We start from the raw sequence: 24,005 nt of genomic DNA, 5'->3' as shown, positions 1-24,005 counted from the left end.
TGAAAAGTGTATCAAGAGATTTCTATGGTGAACTACCACTATTATTTTTGTCTATGATGTGTAAATCAGTGAGCGAGCACGATTTGTCATTGTTACTTATACTGTGCCTTTTCTGTACATCATTTTTACCTCCTTTATGTTGCCTCTCCCCTCCATAATGTATACTTACTCTGAGGGTACTGTAAATAAATAAATATATAAATAAATAAATAAATAAATAAATAAATAAATAAATAAATAAATAAATAAATAAATGAAAAACTTAGTTCTTGTTCCAAAGCGCTCAGTGGCATGTGCTGCTCCCTAAGCACACGTGGTCTTTACTCAACAGAAGCAACGAAAAAAGAAAGAAAGAACCAACGAATCGTCATCGAACAGCTTCTGCAAAACTACTTCGCCGCATACTTGGTCACAAGGCGGCAAAGCCCTTCGTTGCGATGCGCGATTTTTTGCCGCCGCAAAAAGTCACCACGGGACTTTTCAAGTTAATGGCGCTAAGGTACCGTAAAGAAAAAAATAGCCAGAGAAGGAAAAAGCTGTAGGTGGAGTGCTTTTTTAACCGCCTATTTTCCACAGAGTTGCCATTTGCAGCGCGCTCAAACGTCGTGAGAGAAGGCACCCAGCTCTCTCTCTCTCTCTCTCTCTCTCTCTCTCTCTCTCTATATATATATATATATATATATATATATATATATATGTATATAAGGTAGGATAGAGAAACGAGGCATGACGTACTGCTGGGGCTGGGGAAACAAGATGTTCTTGAAAATTGATGTTCTGGCGCCCCAAACCTCGAACATCACGCGGACGGTCGTTTTCGTAAGTTTCGAAGGAAATGAGCCAGGGAAAATGGCCACAGGAAATGGAGGGTGCGATAGAAAAAAAAAAGCCCGATGGCACGTTGCGAGTAAACGGGTGACTGCTTACAACCAGAGGCATATCGCATACCACTGAGCATAGTGAACGCACCTCTCAGAGTTTTATTTTATAGCTTTACACTGTGCACCTACATCACGATGGCATGCCGACGGAGCCGCGAATAAATAAGGGGCTCGAAATAGCACACACACAAAAAAAGAGGAGTTGCGCATTTAGAAAGAAATGGCGACAGCGCGCGCTCCTTGCAAAACTCCTTGAAGGAGTGCATTTATTTCTTTTTAGTTTCCCTTTTAACCGCCCGCCGGGTCATTTCGTCTCGAGATTGCACCATATGCTACTACCTTCCAACACAGTGCGCTACCTCTGTACTGTTTTGCTAGCTTTAATGAGCAAGCCGTACAGCATGCAAGCGAACAGGGCGCAAATGACTTTCTGCCGGTGGTTTCCAAAAGTCCAGCAAGTTTAAGGTTAGCAGCGCTTTTGTAGAGAACGGCTGATGTGAAAAATGTCGAGAACAATGAAAGGGAACTTGATGCACTCAGGCTCTGTCTTTGGTACCCAAGCCCAACCATGAACGCGCGCGCACGCACGCACGCACGCACGCGCACACACACACACACACACACACACACACACACACACACACACACACACACACACACACACACACACACACACACACACACACACACACACGCGCGCGCGCGCACACACACGCGCACACACACACGCACACACACACACACACACACACACACGCACACACACACACACACACACACACACACACACACACACACACACACACACACACACACACACGCACGCACGCACGCACACGCACACACACACACAGGATGAGTCGCATGGCTCGTTGACGCGTTGGAGGTTCGGATAAAAAGCACCATTTTGTGTGTTGTCTGTATAATTAGAGCAATACGGACGTGCAAGAAGCCATGGCAAACAAGGGAAATTCGAATGACGGGAAAGCTTATGCTCGCCGAGATGGACGACTATTGGGGGCGAGGACTTACGGAGGCGCCATCTGTCGGAAGTGCCTCCCTTGCGTAGTGTGAGTGATCACGCAGCGCGATCCTCGCAGGTTTCGCTTACGGTGCTCAATAAGAACACCATGCGGCAGCCCTCCTGGACATTTATGTAAGTGCTCGCAAAACGAAGGAATTTTTTTACTATCAAAATAATAATCTTGGGCAAACTGAAAGCGGAGAATCGTTTAGAGACGCTATCTCTTTACCGAATACGTACAGTGAACGCCACTGCGCGCGGTCACCGTGATGGAGTCTCCCGAATCAGCTTCTTGCGTGCAAGGTAGGCAAACGCTGTGATCAAACCATGTGAGATATGTTCTTATAGTGGGCTGTCTGTATAAGTAAATGGAGTATAACATGCTGCACGCCTCCAAAGGCAGCCACTGCCTATTATAGTACTTTCAAATGTTGTCAAGCAGATACCCAAGGCGGTAAAGCCTCACCACTTAATCAGAACCGCGGCGCAGGTGGGACTTTAAACTTTCGTTTTCAGCTCGCTTCGGCGCTTCCGAAGCTGCCGACGCGGCCGCTGTGTCCACGTGATCCTTCATGCCACGTCACGTCGACGGTAGCGCCAGCTTTTCCAGTGGTGGAGCTCGGCCCGAATAACTTTACGCCATTAAAATTTATTAAGAGGAGCAGTACAAAGACAGTCTGGTACGCCAGCTCAACTATTACCGATAATTTATTTGCGGTTTCTTCTAGCGCTAATAATAACTCGCTAAAATAAAACAAAAACAACTTGCAATTTAAGCAAACGGGAGAGGGAACGGGAGAAGGAACAGGAAAATTTTCGCGTAAGGAAATTAATAAAGAGTGAATAAATAAAGAAAAGAAAAGAAAACACCGGGTATGTTGACAACTTCACTCTTTGAAACTACTTCACAGGATGCACCTTCGCTTAACTAAGACTATGCGCGTATTGCAAGTAGGCGCTTTTGGGCAGAATCACTGTGCAAACATCGTCCGCAAGGAACGTAGGAAAAATAAAAGAAAGAAAAGAAAGAAGAAAGAGATGTAGTAATGGTTAAGAGAAAGAGGACAAAAGAAAAAGAAGGGAGCAACCTTGCTGTGCACATGGCGCACGAGGTCGATGGATGAAACGCTCTGCGTGAAAATCGGCCGTACTTGCTATCTAAATTCGGCCCCATTTATTTCTTTTTCTTTCTTTTGAGTGGCCGCAGGCGGGTCCGCTTTGTATCTAAGTTTCGTCAAAGTTACACCGCGCAAGTACAGATATGACGGTGTCGAAAGTTGCCATTAAGAGAGACAAAGAAAGCGTAAAAGAAAGAAAGATCCTTTAGAGCAAAACGAGCGTCACTAGCGATAGTGGATGATGGCAGGCGTATTTTTTTTTTTCGAATAGATAGGACCCAGCGGAAGTCGTTTACCCCGGACACACACACACACGCGCACACACACACACACACACACACACACACACACACACACACACACACACACACACACACACACACACACACACACACACACACACACACACACACACACACACACACACACACACACACACACACACACACACGCGCGCGCGCACACACGCACGCACGCACGCACGCACGCACACACGCACGCACGCACGCACACCCACACGAGAAATAAAAAAAGAGAAGAAAAAGAAAGAGGATAAAGCGCTGCGGCATTAGTCAAAGAGAGAGAGAGACAGAAAAAGAAAATGTCGCTGAAACATTTCTTCACGGAGAAGGAGAAAGGTTCTCAAGACAAAAAGGAGACGTCGGGAGCCAGTACGGGTTTTTTTTTTTTTTCGCGTAGTAAAATTGAAAGGGAAAAGTGTTTTTAAGCGCAGCTTTCTGTCTTCATTATTTTTCTTGTTATTCTGCACCATTCAACGCCCACGCCATGCTTGCCTTTACAGCTCGCTCGCGCCTTCCGCGCGACGTTTCATTTCTTGTCATTTTAAATTTCTTTTTTCAATTATATATATATTTTTCATAATTTTATATAACAGAGTGCGGAGGTGTTCAGTAAATTGTTTTACAAAGTGAGTCTCTCTCTACCGCGCAATTTCGCGCTGCTTATTCCGTTTCTTCTTTTTCTTTCTTTTTTTCTTCTTTCTGCGAGCGCGTAAATGCTGCAAGTGTTCGGCATTCGCGCACAGGCTCTGCACAGAGCGGTAGAAAAAAGGTGATAAGGAATCGGCAATTATGAACGTTCTGGAGAAGCAGTTCTGCCGCTTTGACTGGCGATAGGCATTATGGCATCTGAATTTTCCAGTGTAGCAAATTTCAGCAAGTTCTGACCAGCAACCATGACCTGTATTTAACCGTTTTCCTTAAATATGTGGCACTCACGACGGACCCAATTTGCACCTGCCCAGGAACATTTTCATTTTGCGAACACCCAGGAGCACTTGTTCTGCGAGTGAACTTTAGAACTGTAGTCATTTTTTTTTTTGGTGACCGTTGCTGGTATAGCGACCAGCATTTCGAAGATGACGACGCTGACGCTCAATGTCACCTCCGCCTCGGCCATTCTAGCGAGGAAGGTGACGAAAGCGCGGCTTATAGCGCAGTCTTGATCAAAAGAAGACAGTTTAAATTAAAAGCTACCGGGTTTCGACGCCCTTGCATTCGGATCTCGGCAGATTGGAGAGCCGGTGGTCGACGTCTTCTAAACGCTGGTCACGATATTTCTGTTGGTTTCATCGTTTCGAGCGCGCTTATCCCGTCAACGAAGAAGAGTAGTCAGTGCCATCCACAGGCACCGATGTCCTCCCTAAATACAGCTAACAAAATAAAATATAAAAATCAGCGCCCAAGCACTCCGTACAGATGGTTAACCAGCGAAGCTGAAACGTGCGGCGCCGGTGTTTATCACTGGGTTAATCCCGACAGTTCAGGCTGCCGCATCCTCGGTACGCAGTTGCTGCTTGCGCTCGGCTGCACGAGCCTGTTCTTGTACCCGGGCTTGAGCATCGGCACGGCGTAGACGATATCGTTCCCGGTTCTGCTCGCGACGTTGCTGATCGAAGGCTGCCTGCTCCCAAGGAGTACGTATGACGCGTGGCCTACCCATTTCGGAGCCGGAGAGAAACTGCTGCGCGCGTGCTCGGCTGCGACGGAGAGCAACGACGTCACTACTAGCGCAGCTAATCCAACACCACCTAGATACCACCACAAAAGCTTTTTTACATCGATCCATGACGTCATGTTACCTGGCCCGACTGTGATAGAATTTAATGGGGATGCTCGCGAGTAGGCAACAGTGATTTCGACGTCACCGCTTTCATCCCGCCAACCTTGTCAATGGAAATTTCGGGCCAGGTAGCGTGACGTTATGGTACGGAGTAAAGAGGCCTTGTGCTATCTAGGTGGTGCTGGCTAATCGCGCGATTCTTTCTCTACTTCTCTTTTTCGCGTATGCGCGTGGGCTTGCGCCAGGGGAGTTTTCGGCGTACAGGCGACCGACAGACGGACGGACGGACGGACGGACCGACGGACGAACGAACGAGTCGGCTAGCCATATACAGCTTCGCTGTAGAACACCAAGAATGGCAAAAATAAAACTAGAAAGCAACGACCACAAAGATCGAAAGACGGCGTGCAGTATTTGTCCCGCCAAATACGCTTGACGTGAGTGCCCGGCAGTGAAGCGGTAAAAGATTTTAAAAATGACAGAGTGGGAGGGAGAGAAGAAGAAGAAAAAAATGCTTCCAGAAGTGTTTCTGAACACTTTCGATCTGGTCTAATGGTCTGCCCATTCCGTTTCTGGAATCGTATAAGAAGCAAGCTCGGCGCCGCGATTCAGGCGTTTCTTTTTTCGTTCTTCTCGAACTTTTCCTCCATTAGAAGGATTAACCTCGGTCTAGTAACCCTCTGGGCTACTACATCTTCCCATGCGGCAGCAACCTTTGCTTCCTTCGTCCCTGGGGCGGGAGAAAAAAAAATTGCGTCGATTAGAGTCGACACTCAAACTTTTCCTGGTGGGCAGCTTGTTCTATATAAGCGGAGAACAACAAGTTGCGTCGCTGAAGAGAACGCGAACGCACTGAAGATCCCGATCAGATAAAGAGAGAGCGGATCATGGAAGAAGTAAAGGTGACTACTGAGGGTTGCGTTAACTGAAAGAGAAATCACCCGCCGTGGTTGCTCAGTGGCTATGGCGGTGAGCTGCTGAGCACAAGGTCGCGGGATCGAATCCCGGCCACGGCGGCCGCATTACGATGGGGACGAAATACGAAAACACCCGTGTACTTAGATTTAGGTGCACGTTAAAGAACCCCAGGTGGTCGAAATTTCCGGAGTCCTCCATTTAGCGCTGTCCTCATAACCAAAAAGTGGTTTTGGCACGTAAAACTCCATAATTTAATTAATTGACAGAGAAATGCACGTATCAATATTATCTTGTTTACCTCCGAGATATGTGTGTATGCGTGTGAGACAGACATATACGCACACAGACGGAAATATATCATTCATATAGATAGATTAGCTGCTCAAGTTCCAACATCAGAGGTCGGCAGATTTGTCTAGGACCCTGTGCTTGTAGCCCCTAGGAGCTCCTGGCCCTTTGCCTTTCCACGTTTTTCAGTCCTGCGTTTTTTTTATTTGTGTGTGTGCGTTCTACTACAGTAGCTAAATTACTTGACGGGAGAAAAAAAACGATTAGAAGAATACTAAATGCTAATAAGGATCAGAATGAAAAAAAAAGTCAACACGCAGCCAAATTTTCGCAGCTCGTTTTATGCATAGGAAGATTGCAAAGGCCGGCTGGTGCCTCTTTCAACGCGGCAGCTTACAAGACTGAAGCAAATTCAAAGAGCGGGGTCAAAGCTTTGAGTTTAATCTAGGGGCGAGACGGTCAAAAGTGTTTTTAAGAGCTTCTCATTCTTTGTTGTCCTTTGTTTTAACACCCGAAGGCAGGCAGTCGATACCACGAGTACTCGTTCGGTAAGTAAGGGCAAAAGGCAAGAGAGTAAGTAAGGGCAACTCAGGGGGGGGGGGGGGGGGGGATGAGCCAAAAGATTTAAAAATATAAGGAATTGCTCGTAGTGGAAATGCGTGCTGGCGCTCTGCGTACTGATGGCTCTTGTTAGCGAAAGTAATACCATTTCTGCATGCGTTCTTCTGTGCTTTTTTTTATCCTGCCTACAAAACATTGTTCCAGGTTTAAGCTCGTTTCATTTTACATAGGTGACATTGAGCTCACTGTCAAGTGACGATGGCAGTCGCAGAACCGCATGTTTTCGGCATTATAGAGGCACAATGTCCGAGGAAATTTCCAAAAAATTTGAATTTGCCCGGCTTTAGACGGTCGGCTTTAAACAAGAGACCAAGAAACACGAGCGCAGCGTGTAACATGAGTCGCTGAATGGCCTGCAGTGACGCGGCATCAAAATATTTCCTCAAATTTTTATAGCGACGGTAGCTAAGGATAATTCGCGTAGTTTTCGCGACGCCTGCCGCAGCCGTAATTACGTTCATCATGTTCACTATAATTATGCCTACTGACAGAAGGTGGAGACACCACAACAGTGAGGTCCGTTCATCCTCTTCCACGGCTGCATTCTGTGTCAGCGTGGTTTTGCCCTTATTGACCTTATGTCATAATTATTGTCATGTCGTTGTCATATTTTCCGTGGAACCACTACCGAGTTCGACGCTGTGAGTGTTCATTTCTTGTTGACCGTGTTTGATGTGAAGGAGAACTTCGTTAGTGCAGCACCAGCGATATTCATATAACATAGTGCTAGGCTTTGGTGCCAGGTTTCCAGAGCAACGTCTGTGTCCCTGACCATCCTTTGACATTCAACGACGTACTCTACGAGCTAAACTCACCCTGTCAACTAACAGAACGCTATCGGAAGAAAAGATCCTTGGACCACGGCCTATGATGCATTCTTGCATGCAAAAGGCCACAAAAGCACTTCTGCATTTCGCGAAGGATACTGGATTGTACGAACGCTTGTGACAGCGGAGATTCCTCTGCTACTGACTCTGTGAATGAATGACTCTATTATTTTTTTCTCTCCTTATCTATTCTTCCCCTTCCCCCTCCCCGAGCGTAGGGTAGCCAACCGGGCACGTCCTTGGTTAACCTCCCTACCTTTCCCTCTTCGTTTCTCTCTCTCTCTTGGTGCCAGCCATCTCCAGTCTTGACGACTTTTATAGAGCTTTCCTTAGCTCTACTTTCAGTCGTCCTCCGCAATAATCATTGCTTTATTCGGACCAATGATACCAGTCCAGCACAAAGGTCCACGGACACGTGCCGGTGACCGACGTCGCAGTTACCTCTCTTAGCTCCGTAATCACAAGGAATAATAGGCAATAGCACTACGGAATGGTTTGGAACGATATATAAATGGCGATGAGTGAGCGATGTACGTGTTAGATAAAGTTGCAGGGAAGGACGGGATATGTTTTGTACGATCTTCAGAGCGGCAACGTTTGCCTCGTTGTATCCCTGCTTCTCGCTGGAATCACTGATAACAGTAATCCAGCTGACGCCCCTACTGCGTCGTCTGATACACCGCTCTTTTAAGACGCTAACATAAACGTGTAGTGCTCTAGCCGTGGCGCGCGCTGTGCTGCCGCCCTGCGGCACCACCAGCCAGCCTCGCCAACTATTGGCGAGCGAGACAACCTTCGAGCTGCTTCAATTCTTGAAGACTTTCGAGCTAGTGCTGAGGGTGGCGACGCTGGTAAGCGCCCAGTGAAGTCAGGAGCGTGACTTTCACTTTCCAGACTCCATCGCCTTACGTTCTTGTCCTTGTTATCAGGCGCGTTTTCGCAACTGGCTTTCGCTTGCAGGTCGGTTGTTTACGTTTAGATGTCAGGGGAAGTGCTGGTAGGTCAATTGCAAAAAGCCGGTGCTGCCCTTTTCAAAGTGTTCTTGAGCGAGTACTTAAGTGCTCTCACGACAGTGCAGAGGAGATCACAGCTACGTGCAAGCACCTGATTTTAGAAAGGTACGTCGTTCTTAAACTTATGCAAAGCGCTCCCCCTCCCCCCCCCCCCCCCCCGAAAAAAAAGCGAAAACGAAAAACTAAGACGAAATACAAAAGGAAAAGAGGGGGCCACAGATGCCTACAGAGCTGGTTTATCCCGTCTCTTCGCGGTGGTCCATCTGAGCAAGACTACCTAGCACGAAGCCACTGTCCCATTGATCTAGCTACTGGCATCGGTATTTTCTCTTTTAGGTGCTTACTACGCATGCGCAAGGCCCCTGTGGGAGCTGGCGCCCGGCTGACATGGAGAAAGTGACAGCGGCGGCATGCTCAAAAGACATAACGGAGCGCGCCATAACATGCCGTCTCCACATACTTAATTGCTTCCGCTAGCGCCGACTCTCAGACACCGCATTCGTAAGCGGTCGAGTTAAAGCAACGCGCATGCGCACCTCGCGAGAAAGGGTAGTGCCGGAGGCGGTTAGGCGCTAACAGTACGTCCCAGGCACATCCGCCGCAGCAAGTTATAACGACACCCGGGACCTCGTGACTATATACACCAGAACGGCTCTGGCTAAGTCGAATCTATTGCACCCGTGATGTCGCTGCTGCTACGAGTCCCAAGGAGGCGCGAGCGGTAGGCCTGAGGCCTCACGGCGCGCGCGTTAGCACTGCGAGTTCCAAAGCACGCGCGAGGACCCGAATTGCAAAACGAGAGAGCAACAACACGCGACGCGACCTAAATAAACGACCTCAAGCAGCGCGCCAGGAGAGCTGTAGTCGCGTTCACCGAGCCAAAGAGAGCGGTGTCACACAGAGGGAAAGCTGAAGAACAGGGAAAGGGGGACTAGGGGAAGGAGGTTATTACTAATTACCCGGCGCAAGACTCGTCGGGAGCTCGCGGTGGCTTTAACGCGGCGTCAGGCGCCGGCCGTGGAGTAACACGTATGGGGTGAGGCTGGGGAGGGGGCGCTATCGGGCGACTAATTAGAGGACCGCGGCGCCTGATCCTTTGACCGGTTACGCGGCAAAGCACCGTTTCGTGTACTCCGCCCCTTTTAAAAGATGCACGCGGCTTTGCGCCGAGTCAACGTACTGACGCCTCTTTAGCATCAGAGGAAACGCAAACAATGAATATAGGCTGCGAGCTGAAGGTAATTAGAAGAGAGCGAGAGAGAAAGAGAGAAAGCAGACTAGAAATCTAGACCCAGCACGACGTCGTTTTGGAGAGGAGCTCTGCAGCGCATTGGGCAGAAAAAGCGGGCGGCGGCCCCACAAATCCGGTTTCGGTGGCGCTTAGAGTTCCAGGCGGACGGAAGTAAATTAGAATCTCGGGCTTTAGGGGACTGGAAAGAAGGGGGATAGGAAACGAATATGGAATAAAACTGGAAACGAGCCCGGTACGCTTGGGAGTGTCTCGGCGGAGGAAATTACCTCGCAACGGGAGTGTAAGCCGGCGGGATTCACTTAGCGCGGTAAGCACGGTTGACAACGGCGAAAATGGGTCCCTAGGTTGGCGTTTTCCCGCGTGCAGCCAAAACACGTGTGCAGTCGACGGACCGTGTTTGGCTTAAATTAAGCTCGTAGAAAAGAACCCCGGTTGCGAAACCGCGGGGACATGTATATCAGTGCGTAACTCGGAGAGCTATAGACAGAGTTGTATGGAAAGCCGCGGGAGTTGTTTAAATGTAGACGACTGCATGCCAGTGAGGGTATAAGCATATGCGAGGTGCGCAGGTGGGACTTAATGGAAGCACGAAATTGACTATCTCCAGTTCATTCTATCGTGCACGTTACTTGCCAAGTGGACGTATATGCTTGCGTAATCGTATAAATACGAATATCCTGAAACGCGTCAGAATTTCTACGCCTAAGCTCTAACGTACGGTTGTGGGCTCTTCCTTATACATTCATGCTCAAGGATGAACATCGAGCAATGGACAGTCGATGAGGGAAAAGACTCATAGACTGTCCAGTTATTTCTGGCACGTTTCTTCCGAGTTTCTGATTCAGAATCACGAAACGTGGAAAACAAAAACAGAAATCTAAATTTTATATCTCCATGTAACTGTGTGACTGCCGCTTAATAAACGACATTTGTCCGCAGGATCGAATGCCCATATCGTGAACCTTCACTTTACACGCATCAGGAGAAATCTTCAGATGGTGCAGCGATCACGCTTCCCCTTGGTAATTGATTTTGCGTCATTAGGCACATGTCTTTTGTCTGCCACGCGTGTTCCTAGCGCATACTGCCCGAGGGTATAAAAAGCATCCGTTCCAATAAAGCTCGTTTACTCTCGCACGCTCCCGTCCGACGCTTCAGCAAATGACCGATGACCCTCGACTCGCATAGGGGGTTACCCCTAATGACGTATACATGAAGGCGGTACGGTTAAGCAAGAAACAAATATACAAACACACGAATCGCTGCTGACATAGCCTAACTCGCCACCTACTCAAACCAGGCTCAACAAGGGAGCACCACTGAACAAAAAAGGCGAAATGATGCGCTTGACAGCAACGGTCGTGCGAGCGATTTAACTGAAATGTTGCTGCTGATGGACAATTCTAATGGCACCCCCTTTGAAAGGAGGCGGCGACTAAGAGTCACATATCCTGTATGAGCTAATCAAGTTTTGCTTCATCTATTTCACTCTAGCATTACCATGAATGCATCGAGAAAGTGCCGTCCACGAAGTGGCGCATGGTCGCGTGAATCGACACGTGACAGTAAAAATCTCATTAGGGGGCAGCTTTTGTCTAACAGCGTGTTCGGAAGTGAAACTGCATAGCTTAATTCAGTCAACAATAGCGGTACGTCGTTGTCCGCTGCGAAACCCAAATGTCCGATCGAGTATACGCCGCCAGAACGTGCCGGCCTCCTTACTTCCACAAGAATACCTTATATAGGATGCCGGCGTTGTTTTATGCGTTGTCGCACTGCGTGCAGCCAAAGTGCCACTATAGTAGTGTCTAAAGAAGCCACGAGTATGCATTTACAGACTGTACTTAAAAATCAACTTTCAGACTTCGGAACTCTATCTTAAACATCTTGGTGGGAGAACTTCAGAGGAAACGCTGCCGCAAACGGCTTGAAAGTGCTCGAAGGCCCTCATTTTTTTTCCCGTGTATACGCGTCGCACAATGTACCGCGTTATCAATAGCATGTCGCACAATGCATTCATTTTACACAACGCGAAATTCTCCCCAGCCCGGCCTGATCGAATTCAAGCCCATGATCGACCAATAACTAGCGAACTGGCTCGGATTAAGCCCCCCTCCCCTCCTTTCACAACATGGTCCAGGCAGCTAACTATTCACGGGGTGTCACGGCGCACAATGCAGCAAAATTGCATTTCCTGGCGCTCGAGAGGTGTGTGCCATTGTCTCGCCCCGTTGTACGTGGCGAGAGTATCCGCCGACGCGCGACGGCGAAAAAAGAAAGAAAGAACTTGAAAACGTGCAAGGCGCTGGCGCTTAATTAACTTTGTGGAGCTCGGACCGACGGTGCAAGCAATTAAACATCGTCGTCTCCCCGGAGAATGCACGAACACGCGCACCACGGTTACCTTTCCGTAATGAAGGGTGTCGCTTTCTATCTTGTCGTCGGGGTAACTGCACGAGACGGGACGAGAGCCGTGCTGTTGGGATCGCGCTGTCGCAACGTCGGGCCTGGAATCTTCGCCGAGTTGTTCCGAGATTCCCCGAGTAGAACATTCCGCTGCGCGGGAAGCGAGCTCCGGCCGAACCGTGCAAGGCCGCGCACACTTCAAGAACTTCGAGGAACGCGCGAAGCGAATATTTGGCGAAGTTTTAAATTAAAGCGCTAAAGCGAAGTACGAATCACTGGATAGCCTATAAGCCTGACGATGGGGGCGTTACGTACAGTGCGCCGGCGAAACTTGGAGTTTATATAAAGTGCACTTCACAGTTGAGCCTTCTGCAAGAAGTCCAGGGGATCGAACGCGGGACTTCTTGCACGGCGTCAGAAGGTCATATACATGCACGGCGGGCTTGTCTACCACTATTCACGACGGGCTGGTCTACGAATATATATATATATATATATATATATATATATATATATATATATATATATATATATATATAGGTTTAAAAGAGATCATAGTACAAAAATACGTTCGCAAACGCCTTCGGATAATCTAGAGAGAGAGAGAGAGAGAGAGAGAGAAAGGTATAATGATACGAAATGCAGATATGCGGATAATCTACTCGTAGCAAAAACTATCAGCGTTGTCAGGAGAGCAGAGTTGTCACCTACATTTTCTCTCTTTCTCTCTGTCTGCAATCACAAGATGTCCGAGAAGGTGTAACACCTTGGGATAGAGGCATTTTGAGCCAGAGGATAGCGACAGCATCTACGCGCGGAGAAGTGCATCGACGCTGACAACCACGTGCCGAAACACATAAAAATGCAACGAACAGCGCAATGGAAAGTCGGCGGAGACGGCCGCCTTTCGCAAGCTGAGGCCTTGCCGAAGCATGCAGGACAGCGGCGAAAACTTCTGGCCCCGGCCGTTTGGCATCTGCAGGAGAATGGGAACGCACTTTGGCGGCGGCGGGGATCCAGAGCAGCGCCAAAGAACGCGCGCTACAGTGTGGAAAAAAAAGGTGTTGGGCGGCGGACGTCGCAAAGCGGGATGCGCCGCCGAAACCGTTTGTATACACAGTCCCAAAATTCTCGCTGTCAGTTTCCTTTGTCGCATATCCTGAATGTCCGGTCTTGAGAGATACACGCACACACACACGCGCACACAAATAAAGTAACGAATCGTGTACAGCGCGCGGAACGTTACTTCTCGGAACTGTCTTGCCATTACGCACGCCGACAGGCAGCGACACGTAACACGAGATACAGGAGTGCGTAGGGACGGTATTCGGATATGGAAGGAGCACGGTGTCTGCGGTACTGGAGCGTATGTTTTTTGCTTTTGGTGACGCGAACGCGTGTCCTGCAGGATTGGAACAAACACGATGGAAAAAGGCAGATAGATAGATAGATAGATAGATAGATAGATAGATAGATAGATAGATAGATAGATAGATAGATAGATAGATAGATAGATAGATAGATAGATAGATAGATAGATAGATAGATAGATAGATAGATAGATAGATAGATAGATAGATAGATAGATAGATAGATAGATAGATAGATAGATAGATAGATAGATAGATAGATAGATAGATAGATAGATAGATAGATAGATAGATAGATAGATAGATAGATAGATAGATAGATAGATAGATAGATAGATAGATAGATAGATAGATAGATAGATAGATAGATAGATAGATAGATAGATAGATAGATAGATAGATAGATAGATAGATAGATAGATAGATAGATAGATAGATAGATAGATAGATAGATAGATAGATAGATAGATAGATAGATAGATAGATAGATAGATAGATAGATAGATAGATAGATAGATAGATAGATAGATAGATAGATAGATAGATAGATAGATAGATAGATAGATAGATAGATAGATAGATAGATAGATAGATAGATAGATAGATAGATAGATAGATAGATAGATAGATAGATAGATAGATAGATAGATAGATAGATAGATAGATAGATAGATAGATAGATAGATAGATAGATAGATAGATAGATAGATAGATAGATAGATAGATAGATAGATAGATAGATAGATAGATAGATAGATAGATAGATAGATAGATAGATAGATAGATAGATAGATAGATAGATAGATAGATAGATAGATAGATAGATAGATAGATAGATAGATAGATAGATAGATAGATAGATAGATAGATAGATAGATAGATAGATAGATAGATAGATAGATAGATAGATAGATAGATAGATAGATAGATAGATAGATAGATAGATAGATAGATAGATAGATAGATAGATAGATAGATAGATAGATAGATAGATAGATAGATAGATAGATAGATAGATAGATAGATAGATAGATAGATAGATAGATAGATAGATAGATAGATAGATAGATAGATAGATAGATAGATAGATAGATAGATAGATAGATAGATAGATAGATAGATAGATAGATAGATGTACTGAGAAGGGATAGGGAATAGAAAGATATATAGCAAGAGAGATATCCTAGAGAGACAGATATAGAGAAGAGTTGAGAAATGGATAAAAAGGAGTTTGTTAAAGAGCGAAATGATAAAGAGATAAAGAAAGAGACAGATAGAGAGTGAGATAGACAAAGAAAAGTGGAGAGAGAAGATATATAGAGAATAAAGAGAGGTGAGTGGCTTAAGGAGTCTGGTGATGCCCACGCCTTCCGAATCGCTTCATCTTCTGCGAGTCTCTTTGGCCGCAAAGAGCACACGTACTAAATGCGCGACGTCGTTCAGGCCCTGTTTCACAGAAGTACTGGTTGGGTGCGATGAGAAGACGAGCAAAGCGCGAGACGCATTGCTTTTGGTCTCCCTTCATTGTGACACGCGCTTTCAGGGACAATCTCTTGGCGCCACGCCTCCCTGTGCCGGGGTGGGTTCTTCCACGCAGCTCACTCCATTAAAGCAGCAGGCGGTGTTGCGCTATGGGGTGAACACTGAACAAAAAGAAAAAAAAGAAAAAAAAGGAACCAGGGCGTATAACACGTAGACGGAGTGCAGGTGAAACGGCAGAATGAGTCATCTGGGCTGTTCTGGGCGGCAGACGACTACTGAGTCCTTCATTTTTCCGGACTTGCGTATTTCGCAAGATTGCGTCACTACAAGCTTACTTTGCTGGAGCTGCGGAATGTGTCTACAGAGGGGGTTTATAGCCTGGAGCTTTCGCTCAGCTCGCATTGCAGCGACGCCAGTTGCAAGCGTAACGTTGTGCACGCGGGAGAATCCGGTGCTTGGTCTTGCGTCCGCGCAGATGTTTAAGTACGCGCGGCCGCACCCAAGCTCGTTCTCATGGCAACCGCAGCAAGCATCGAATATGCTTGCCTGAATCATACAATGCTTACAGAATGTCCACATCATTTGTGCAATACATTTAAAACCACTTATAAGAAAAGAAGAACGGCGGTTTAATAGGGAAGAGGAAGCAAGATAAGTAGGACGACAGAGTATGCAGTAGTGATAATAAGTGTTGACGGGTTAGTCCCAACCTTCCTTTAAAAAAAGTGGCAGTTTTGCACGAAAGGCGAAGCATTCATTGCGATAGCAAACGAGTAGACAGCTATACGAAGTAAGGATAATAGTTTTATCGGCCACATGAACTTGTAAAGATTCGCTTACGAACTAAATTAACAAGCATGGTGTCACGCGTGTACAAGCAAACATAAACACATCTCACTGGATGACCGCGCACACTCGCTGTCAAAACGCTGGAGTGAGGAAGGACGACAGCAGCAGCGAGCGACTTGAACTTCGTGCTGCCTCTCGCTTCAACATGAACTAAGCGGCGAGAACACAGCGCACACGAAGCTATCAGCACTTGGCACGCTCTGTCTCCATCGCAGATGGCTCTTAAGATAGGGCCCGCAAGGCCGCGCCATACGCAGCAGCCGCCGGAGTAGAACCCCCTCTGTTTCCTCTCACCCCGGTGCCTTGCGAGCGACGGTAGACGGCGCGCTTACTACCCGCTTTCCTCCCTTGAGCGCGAGATTGAGCCGCAGTCGTCGGCTCACCCTTGCACGATTTTACTCGCGCGTACACAACACGGCGCGTGGCGACGTTGTTATCGTCCTTGGACTTTATACGGAACATCACGGCGATGGCGACGGTGATGGCAGAAATCTGCCTGGAGTGCCCATATAATTGCTGTCGCAATAATATTATTAGCTGAAAAGCACGGAAGTAGTGTAAGCAGAAACTCGCCGTATCACGTTATCAGGCAAAAGCGAACTTCTCATTCATCAAAAAAAAAAAAAAAAAACGAGTCTAAACGTGTTTGAAAGCATTGTTTCTCAAGCCTAATTTATCGGCGAAAAGAATTACTGTGTACTCCGAGGGCGTATAGCCCTACGCTGTTAAACACAAGGTAGGGCGCAACACTCAAAACACGAGGTCGCGGGAACGATCGCCAGCCATGGTAGCCGCATTCCGATGAAGACAGTGCAAAATCACTGGTGCACCCGGGTTTCGGCTTACGCTGAAGAAGATGTTCCACGTATAGCAAAAGTTAACCCATATCCGCCCCCCTCCCCCCATTTGCGGTGCGTGTAATAAATCCCGGCGTACAGGCTTGGAACCTTTAGGCCTTTCGACGATCTGCGAAAGTAATTCAAGTTGGGATAAAATGTCACGAACCGGAAGCGGTTTGCGATACGCTATGCTAATCAGTCAAGAATCTGCAGCTCCGGATGTCAGAAGAAGAAGCGGTGTGCACCGGCGACCGAGCGATAAGTGGATTGCACTCGGCAAACACGCGCGGCGACACGACGTTATCGGGACTTCCTGCCACCGCGGACGTGCCCGCATACCTAATTTATAGTCGGCCCCGAACGAACTTATAGTCGGCTGTCGAACGATAGCGTGCTTGCCCTACTTGCGCTGCATATTCCCCTAAATGGTCGTGGCGACTGCGAGTAACGAGAGAAAACAAAGCCCCGGAACGCAGGATCGACGCGTGCGCCGACTGTCATTTGCGACGCGACGTGCACTTCGGCGTAGCACCGGAAGCTCGCATTGGCGGCTCGCACTGTCGAGGCGGTAGGTGCGCGCTGCTCATGGAGACAGTTTCTCGTGTGAGCACATTACCGACGAGTCCTCGCGTGACAGCACCAGGGGCGATATATATATACACACCTCCCTTGTTCTTTGACTTTAGTCAAAGTTCGGTTCGTTACAGTGAAATAAATGAATGATGAAATAAATAAATATTGATCTGGCGCCTATCGAGCGTTCAGCTTTCAAGAAAGCACAAAACGCGTGGCATTCTGCGGACACGTTGGAGGGGAGCGCCGCAGCTAGCAATTTCGTTATATCCTTCCCGTCGTTGTAACGACTTTCTTTCTCCGGTGCAGTCATCGCTGCCTGTTGCAACGACTAATTAAGGGTTGCCAAGAACATTCACTGTTACGCACGCAGTGAGAGCGCAATTAAAACGACAGGGACGTACTATAGCAGAAACAGATAAGGCAGAACATGCGGGAATGCCGTTTCCGAACGCTTCTCTGTATACTCCCTTTCCCTGACGTGTCCTCCGCGATTTGCATGCAGAGAACGTAACGAGCCCGCTATGCCTGCTTAATGACTCCCCGCTTGCTCTTTTATGCGCTAGCCTTATGCGCTAGGGAGTGTGGCCGCGCATCTGCGCGTCGGGTGGCGCCCGGCGACCCGGCGTAGCAAAATGGAGGAGAGGTTTAAGGTCACTCGGTGTCGCGATCTTCGACGTACACAAAGACGAAGTGGGAGAGGGGTGCGGGGGGGGGGGGGATTTAAGGTGACTAATGACCTCTGGAGAAATGCCGTGTGGCTTGGCTCCCACTGGATCTCCTTTTTTTTTATTTTCCTTCTACCTTCTTCTCCTTAAAGATCTCGAAACCGTCGCTCTTGTAAGGAGGCTATCGCTCTCACTAAAGTGCCGGTTGTTCGTCGTCGCCGTCGTCGTTCGTCGCGGGCTCCCGTTTCTCACCCGTCGAGCGAGGAAGAGTCCCCAGCGGAGGCGAGCGCCGAGGGCCGTACTTTCCGCTTTCGGCGGCGACACCCAGGCCGCGATTAGATGGCCGTCGTCTCGCTCTTCGTCTTCTTCTTCAGTCTCTCTCTCTCTCTCTCCCTCGAGAAGGGAGCGTGTGTCTCGCCACCGCGGGTATACGGTGTATAATGATGCTGTCGCCCAAGCAACGTTCGCTTGTACGCGCGGAGCGAAACACGATGTGCAAGACGCAGCCCGAGACCGTGCCGTTCGGCCGCCGGTCGTTGCTCCGTCATTAGAGCCCTGACACAATTGGGCACGAAACGAAGAAGCCCCACCGCCGGGCCGCCCGACCGGGGTGCTGCGGGGTAAAGCACCGCCGACACTGCGAGACGACGATACGCTTTCAAGAAAAGTAGACTGGGACTTGTGCGGCGCGCGTTTTGTAATATATATATATATATATATCACGAAATTACTATGTATTTAAAGGGGCGGCATATGGCAATAAACGAATTAAAGAGTTGAACTGCACGGGAAACGGCGTCGACAATGCGTACTCCTTAAGCCATGTAACCATGCAGGACAGTTCTGGCACACGCGAGTTTTGAGAGCGCAAGTTTATATAGATGAGCTCGCGTGCACACTAACATGTCGATGCGCAGTCATCCCGCGAAAAAAAAGAATAAGTACCGCGTCGACCAAGAGTATGTTGTATCGCGTTGCTCCAGCACACTTGGAGATCGGAGCTACGGGTTACCTCTGACGTCACCGCTTGACGATAAGAGGTCTCTTTCTTTGGACAAGCACGCGGTACCTTGCGCAGCTGTTCGTGTCACCGCGATGTGTGTTATAACGCCATTGAATAAGAAACGAATTATTTATCGTTGGTTTGATTGAACGGCTCAGGCGAAGCCGCTTCAGTTACTAAATGACATGGATGGAAAAACTTTATTTTCGTCAGAACGCATGTGCGGACGATTCCGTGCTAGATGGCCATCAGCTCATGGCTGACGGCGACCTGGGTGGCCCACTCCACGGCCCTGGTCTGGACGACCGGGTCTGAGCTGGCCAACACGGCCTCCCACTGCTCGAGAGAAGGATCACGCATAATATCCGCCGGTGGCGGCGCTATGCTACAGCTCCATAATATGTGGTCATAGGTGGCCAGTTCCTGGCACCATTTGCATTCCGGCTGAACGTCCGGGTAGATTTTGTTTAACACGTATGGGCTATAGAAAGATCTCGTCTGCAATCTTCGCCAGACGCTTTCCTGCGCCTTCACCAATTGCTTGTCCGGTGGAGGGTAAATTCTCCGCTCAAGTTTGTAATGGTTAGTAATGTCGTGAAAGGACACCAGCCCATCTCTCGTGGACCTCCCTGGAACGTCCGCCTCACCTGCTCGGCTGACGAAACCTCGAGCATTCATGTGAGCCGCCTCGTCCCCAGGGTTCCCAGAGTGGGCCGGTACCCAGACAATTTCCACCTCCGTAGTCCCTCGCCCCGTGGCCCGATTTAGTAATCCTGCCGCTGTGGCAGAGATTCTGCCCCTCGCCAAATTTCGGATGGCTGTTTTAGAGTCGCTGAAAATCAGGTCAGCTTCAGTATTACCTATAGCTAGCGCTATCGCCGCCTCCTCTGCAGTTTCTGAGGAGCGGGTTTTGACTGATCCAGAGGTGACTAAGCGTCCCCGCCCGTCCACCACCGCAACTGCAAATGCGTCCTTGTTCTTATACTCGGCGACATCTACGTAGACTGCCCCGTTGTACTTCCCGTACTTAGCATGTAAAGCTCTGGCTCTTGCCTTCCTACGGTTCTCGTGATGTATCGGATGCATATTTTTAGGTAAAGGTTTTATGTACAAGCCCTTGTGCATTTCTCGCTTCACCTGAATTTTCATGTCCCCAGCTGGAGGATCAACTCCAATGCCAATCCCTTCCAATATATCCCTCCCTACTTTCGTTTTGGAAAGTCTACTGAGTTGCATCGCCAAGTGTGCCTCCCGCAGTTCTTCCAAGGTGTTGTGCACCCCTAATCCCAGCAGCCTTTCGGTAGAAGTATTGTTAGGCAACCCAAGGGCCGCCTTATACGCCTGTCTAATCATAGCCTCCACCTTGCCTTTCTCCGTCGCGTCCATCTTCATATAAGGCGTCGCATACACTATTCTGCTGAGCACAAACGTCTGTACCAGCTTACACAAGTCCTTTTCCTTGACGCCTTGTTTACGATTGGCGATTCTCCTGATAAGTCTCACGGTAGCATTGACAGTATTTTTGAGCCTTTCCAAGGCCTCCCTATTCTTCCTGTTAGTCTGCAGATACAGCCCCAGGATCCTGATCGTTTGGACCTCAGCGACCGGTGCACCCCCCACTTTCACCTTCAGCGGTGGTGGCGGCACATAGTGTCTCGCATGTATCCCTCTTGGTTTATGCCTAAGCACAAAAAGCTCGGACTTGGGCTGAGAGCACGAGAGTCCTGCCTCCCCCGCTAGCTCCTCCACAATATCCACTGCCTGTTGTAAAGTTTCCTCCAATTGTGCGTCGCTTCCCCTTGTTACCCATAGAGTAATGTCATCCGCATAAAATGTATGTTTAAGTCCCGATATCATTGCCAACCTGGGCGGTATCTTTATCAAGGCGAGATTAAACAAGAACGGCGATAAAACCGACCCTTGTGGTGTCCCCCTGCCCCCCAACGGGAAAGGATCCGATTTAAATTCTCCGACTGCAATCTCCGCAGTCCTATCCTCCAGAAATGATCGGATGTATCGGAAGGTTCTACCCCCCGGTCCTATGTCCGATAGGTTCCTTAATATTGCCTCATGGGTGACATTGTCAAAGGCCTTTGTAAGGTCGAGCCCCAAGATAGCCTTGGTGCCCGTGCCGTACCCAGGATCAACCACGTCCTTTTTGAGCTGTATCATGACGTCCTGCGTTGATAAATTAGCCCTAAAGCCAATCATCGTTTTAGGTATCAACTCCTTGTCCTCCACATAACCCTGAAGCCTGTTGAGGACCACATGCTCCATCAATTTGGCCAAGCAGGACGTCAGCGAGATGGGTCGAAGATTCTCAATACAGATCTTCTTCCCTGGTTTAGGAATAAATGTAATCCTAGCATGCTTCCACTCTGCGGGGATCTCCCCGGCCGCCCAATATTTGTTCATCAAGTCCGTGAGCGCCCCCACTGACTTGAAATCCAGGTTCCTCAGCATTTTATTAGTGACCCCGTCCGGACCCGCTGCCGACGTAGTACGAAGCTGCCCCATTGCAAACTCCACCTCCGCCACCGTAAAATCCGCATCTAATTCGAGGTTTTCCTCTCCCGAGTAATCCGGCAAGAAACCACCCGCCTCGCCGTTTATGTAACGACTTCGGAGTTCTTGAATGAACTCAAGAATCAATAGAAGGAGGAAAAGGAACGAGGAATGGGTGCTGATAGCCGGCAGAGCATCGAGAGCACCACACGTTTTATGCCGGCCCACACGCGGTCCAGGGTGCAGCTACTAACAGAAGGAGGGGACTCACCGTAGGATGACTCCCTTGACCGCGGGAATGGACTCCTGTAGCTGGATGTCCCCGACATCGTCTTCTATCGCGACGGCGAGGTACTCTTGGCTAGGGACCTGCGGGGATGACGAAAGAACAGCATTTGAATACGCAACGCAATGACAAGTAGAATAACGTACATACATCATTCCTCATGCCACGTGCTTATCAGAGCGGTTCATCCAAGAAAATCATGATATAGGATAGGTGATGCCGGCCTTTCCCCGACAATCGAGCAACCGTTGAGCAAAAAAAAAAAAGTACATGTGCGGTGCAGTCACTGCGATAGCTTGAGCACGTTATATGTGTATTACAGCGCCCTCTTTTCAAGAGTATGACGCAATACAAACTCAGCGCTAGCGAACATTTTAGGTCTATTTCGGGTCTTAAGTCAATAAGCAAAAAACGAACAGAATACTCGCTGTTGTTACATCCTATTCCTTTTTTCATTACCTTTTTTTTTATCTGTATTTGCTCAATGAGGTATCATGCAAGCGGTGCCTTCCTGTTTCTTTGTTTCTCCTCTCTCCCATCTTTCCCTTCGCTCCCTCTTTATTTCTTACTTTCTTTCAATTTCTTCCAACGGAAGTCGAAGCCGCTTGAACGCTTCCGACGGAAAACGAGGCGCCAGCCAGGCTGGGACAAGTGCCGTCTTGGTAAAACTACGGTGAATCACCAAGGAACAAGAGAGAGAGAGAGAGAGAGAGGAAGAGAGATAAAAAAAAATGGATGACGGCGGTGCGTCAGGGAGGCGCTAGGAAGCAGCTATAGACAAAAGGGCGGCGACAATGAACGGCCTCTTGTGGCGCATAAATGACCGAGACATGTCCACAAACGCGTCCCGCGGGAGAGCTCCATCGTTCGGGGATGGACGCGTTGCTCGGAAGTCGTCCCGGAACGTTCAATGGCGCCAAGCCGGAAACGGCCGCTGGCCTGTGTTGCTGCTTCAACGGCGAGACGGGAAAGCATGCACGTTCAACTAACGGAGGCAAAGCCCGGCTCTGCAACGCCTTTGTTGCGTCACGGGAATAGCGGGTTGTGTATGTGCGACTTGCCTTGGCCACTGGCTTCGTTGAGAATGCACTGTCTAGCTGCGTTTCTTTGTGCTCGCTAAAATTAATTGTTTCAGATTTTTTTGTGTTTGTGCTTATGTTTGAGACGATTGTCCGAAGAATATAGATGGTTTAATTATTGGGCTACTTAAACGACGAACGTTTTGGTGCGTGACAACATTAATTAGTTGGTATATGTGAGTCGCTGACAATGCGTCATCATTGATTGATTCATCGAATCGGGTGTGTGAATTATGGCGGGCTGCGGCAGCGAGGCCGACAAGGCCTAAGCTGCGGGAACAATAGTCGCTCTCGTTTGATCAGCACACGGTACAGGCGGGTTCCGCGCAATAACACGAAGCAAATGACCCCATCTAAACAGTATAGAACAATTAACTGCTCATTAACATAAAATAAACAAAAAGAAAAGGAAGGAAATTGCTTCTAACTGGACCGTCACTATCTAGCGCAGTCTGATAACACTTGCAAGGCGGCTTGCAACTGAGGGATGGGGGGTAGGGGAGTAAAAGGACAGAGAGAGAGGACAACAGAGAGGATAGAGATTAAGACGGCCCACCGAAATGAGCTGTTGCCAACCTCACCGAGAGACGTTTAGTGCCGAGACCAAGCGGGTGTTAATGGGAGAAGTAGTGTTTGCTTCCACTGTGGCACCGGCTGGCGGCAAGGTAGCGCATTGGTTGCTGAATACGTAATGCACGTTCTCCTTTGGCACTTGGCGAACGCGTGAGCTGCAATACGATTTACTGCGCACTTCGTCCGCATTCATGTCGGCGTCGGTGACAATGTTTCGGGATCAGCGCCTTCATGTTCCAAGACTGCAACGCATTCAATACAAACCGATTCGCGGCTGTGAAGCACGAGGTCGCGAGATTGAATCCCGGACCACGGCGGCCGCATTTCGATGGGGGACAGATGCGAGAA

The 24,005-nt window shown here is 48.5% G+C and overlaps 1 protein-coding gene across 4 annotated transcripts in view; it reads right to left on the bottom strand.

Moving 5' to 3' along the window:
* LOC126542456 (uncharacterized) overlaps positions 1-24,005 on the bottom strand; it is a 581,200-nt gene that overhangs the window by 138,217 nt on the left and 418,978 nt on the right. For all 4 annotated transcript variants that reach the window (XM_050189555.2, XM_050189564.3, XM_072287251.1 and 1 more), the window contains exon 6: positions 21,991-22,088. In XM_050189555.2, the coding sequence (XP_050045512.1) occupies positions 21,991-22,088 (98 nt within the window). The remainder of the gene's footprint in view (positions 1-21,990; positions 22,089-24,005) is intronic.

This window comes from Dermacentor andersoni, chromosome 3 (assembly GCF_023375885.2).
Source record: "Dermacentor andersoni chromosome 3, qqDerAnde1_hic_scaffold, whole genome shotgun sequence".
NCBI classification, from domain to species: Eukaryota; Metazoa; Arthropoda; class Arachnida; order Ixodida; family Ixodidae; genus Dermacentor; species Dermacentor andersoni.
Note: the sequence above shows the minus strand (reverse complement) of the source record. Positions and strands in the feature narration are given on the sequence as shown.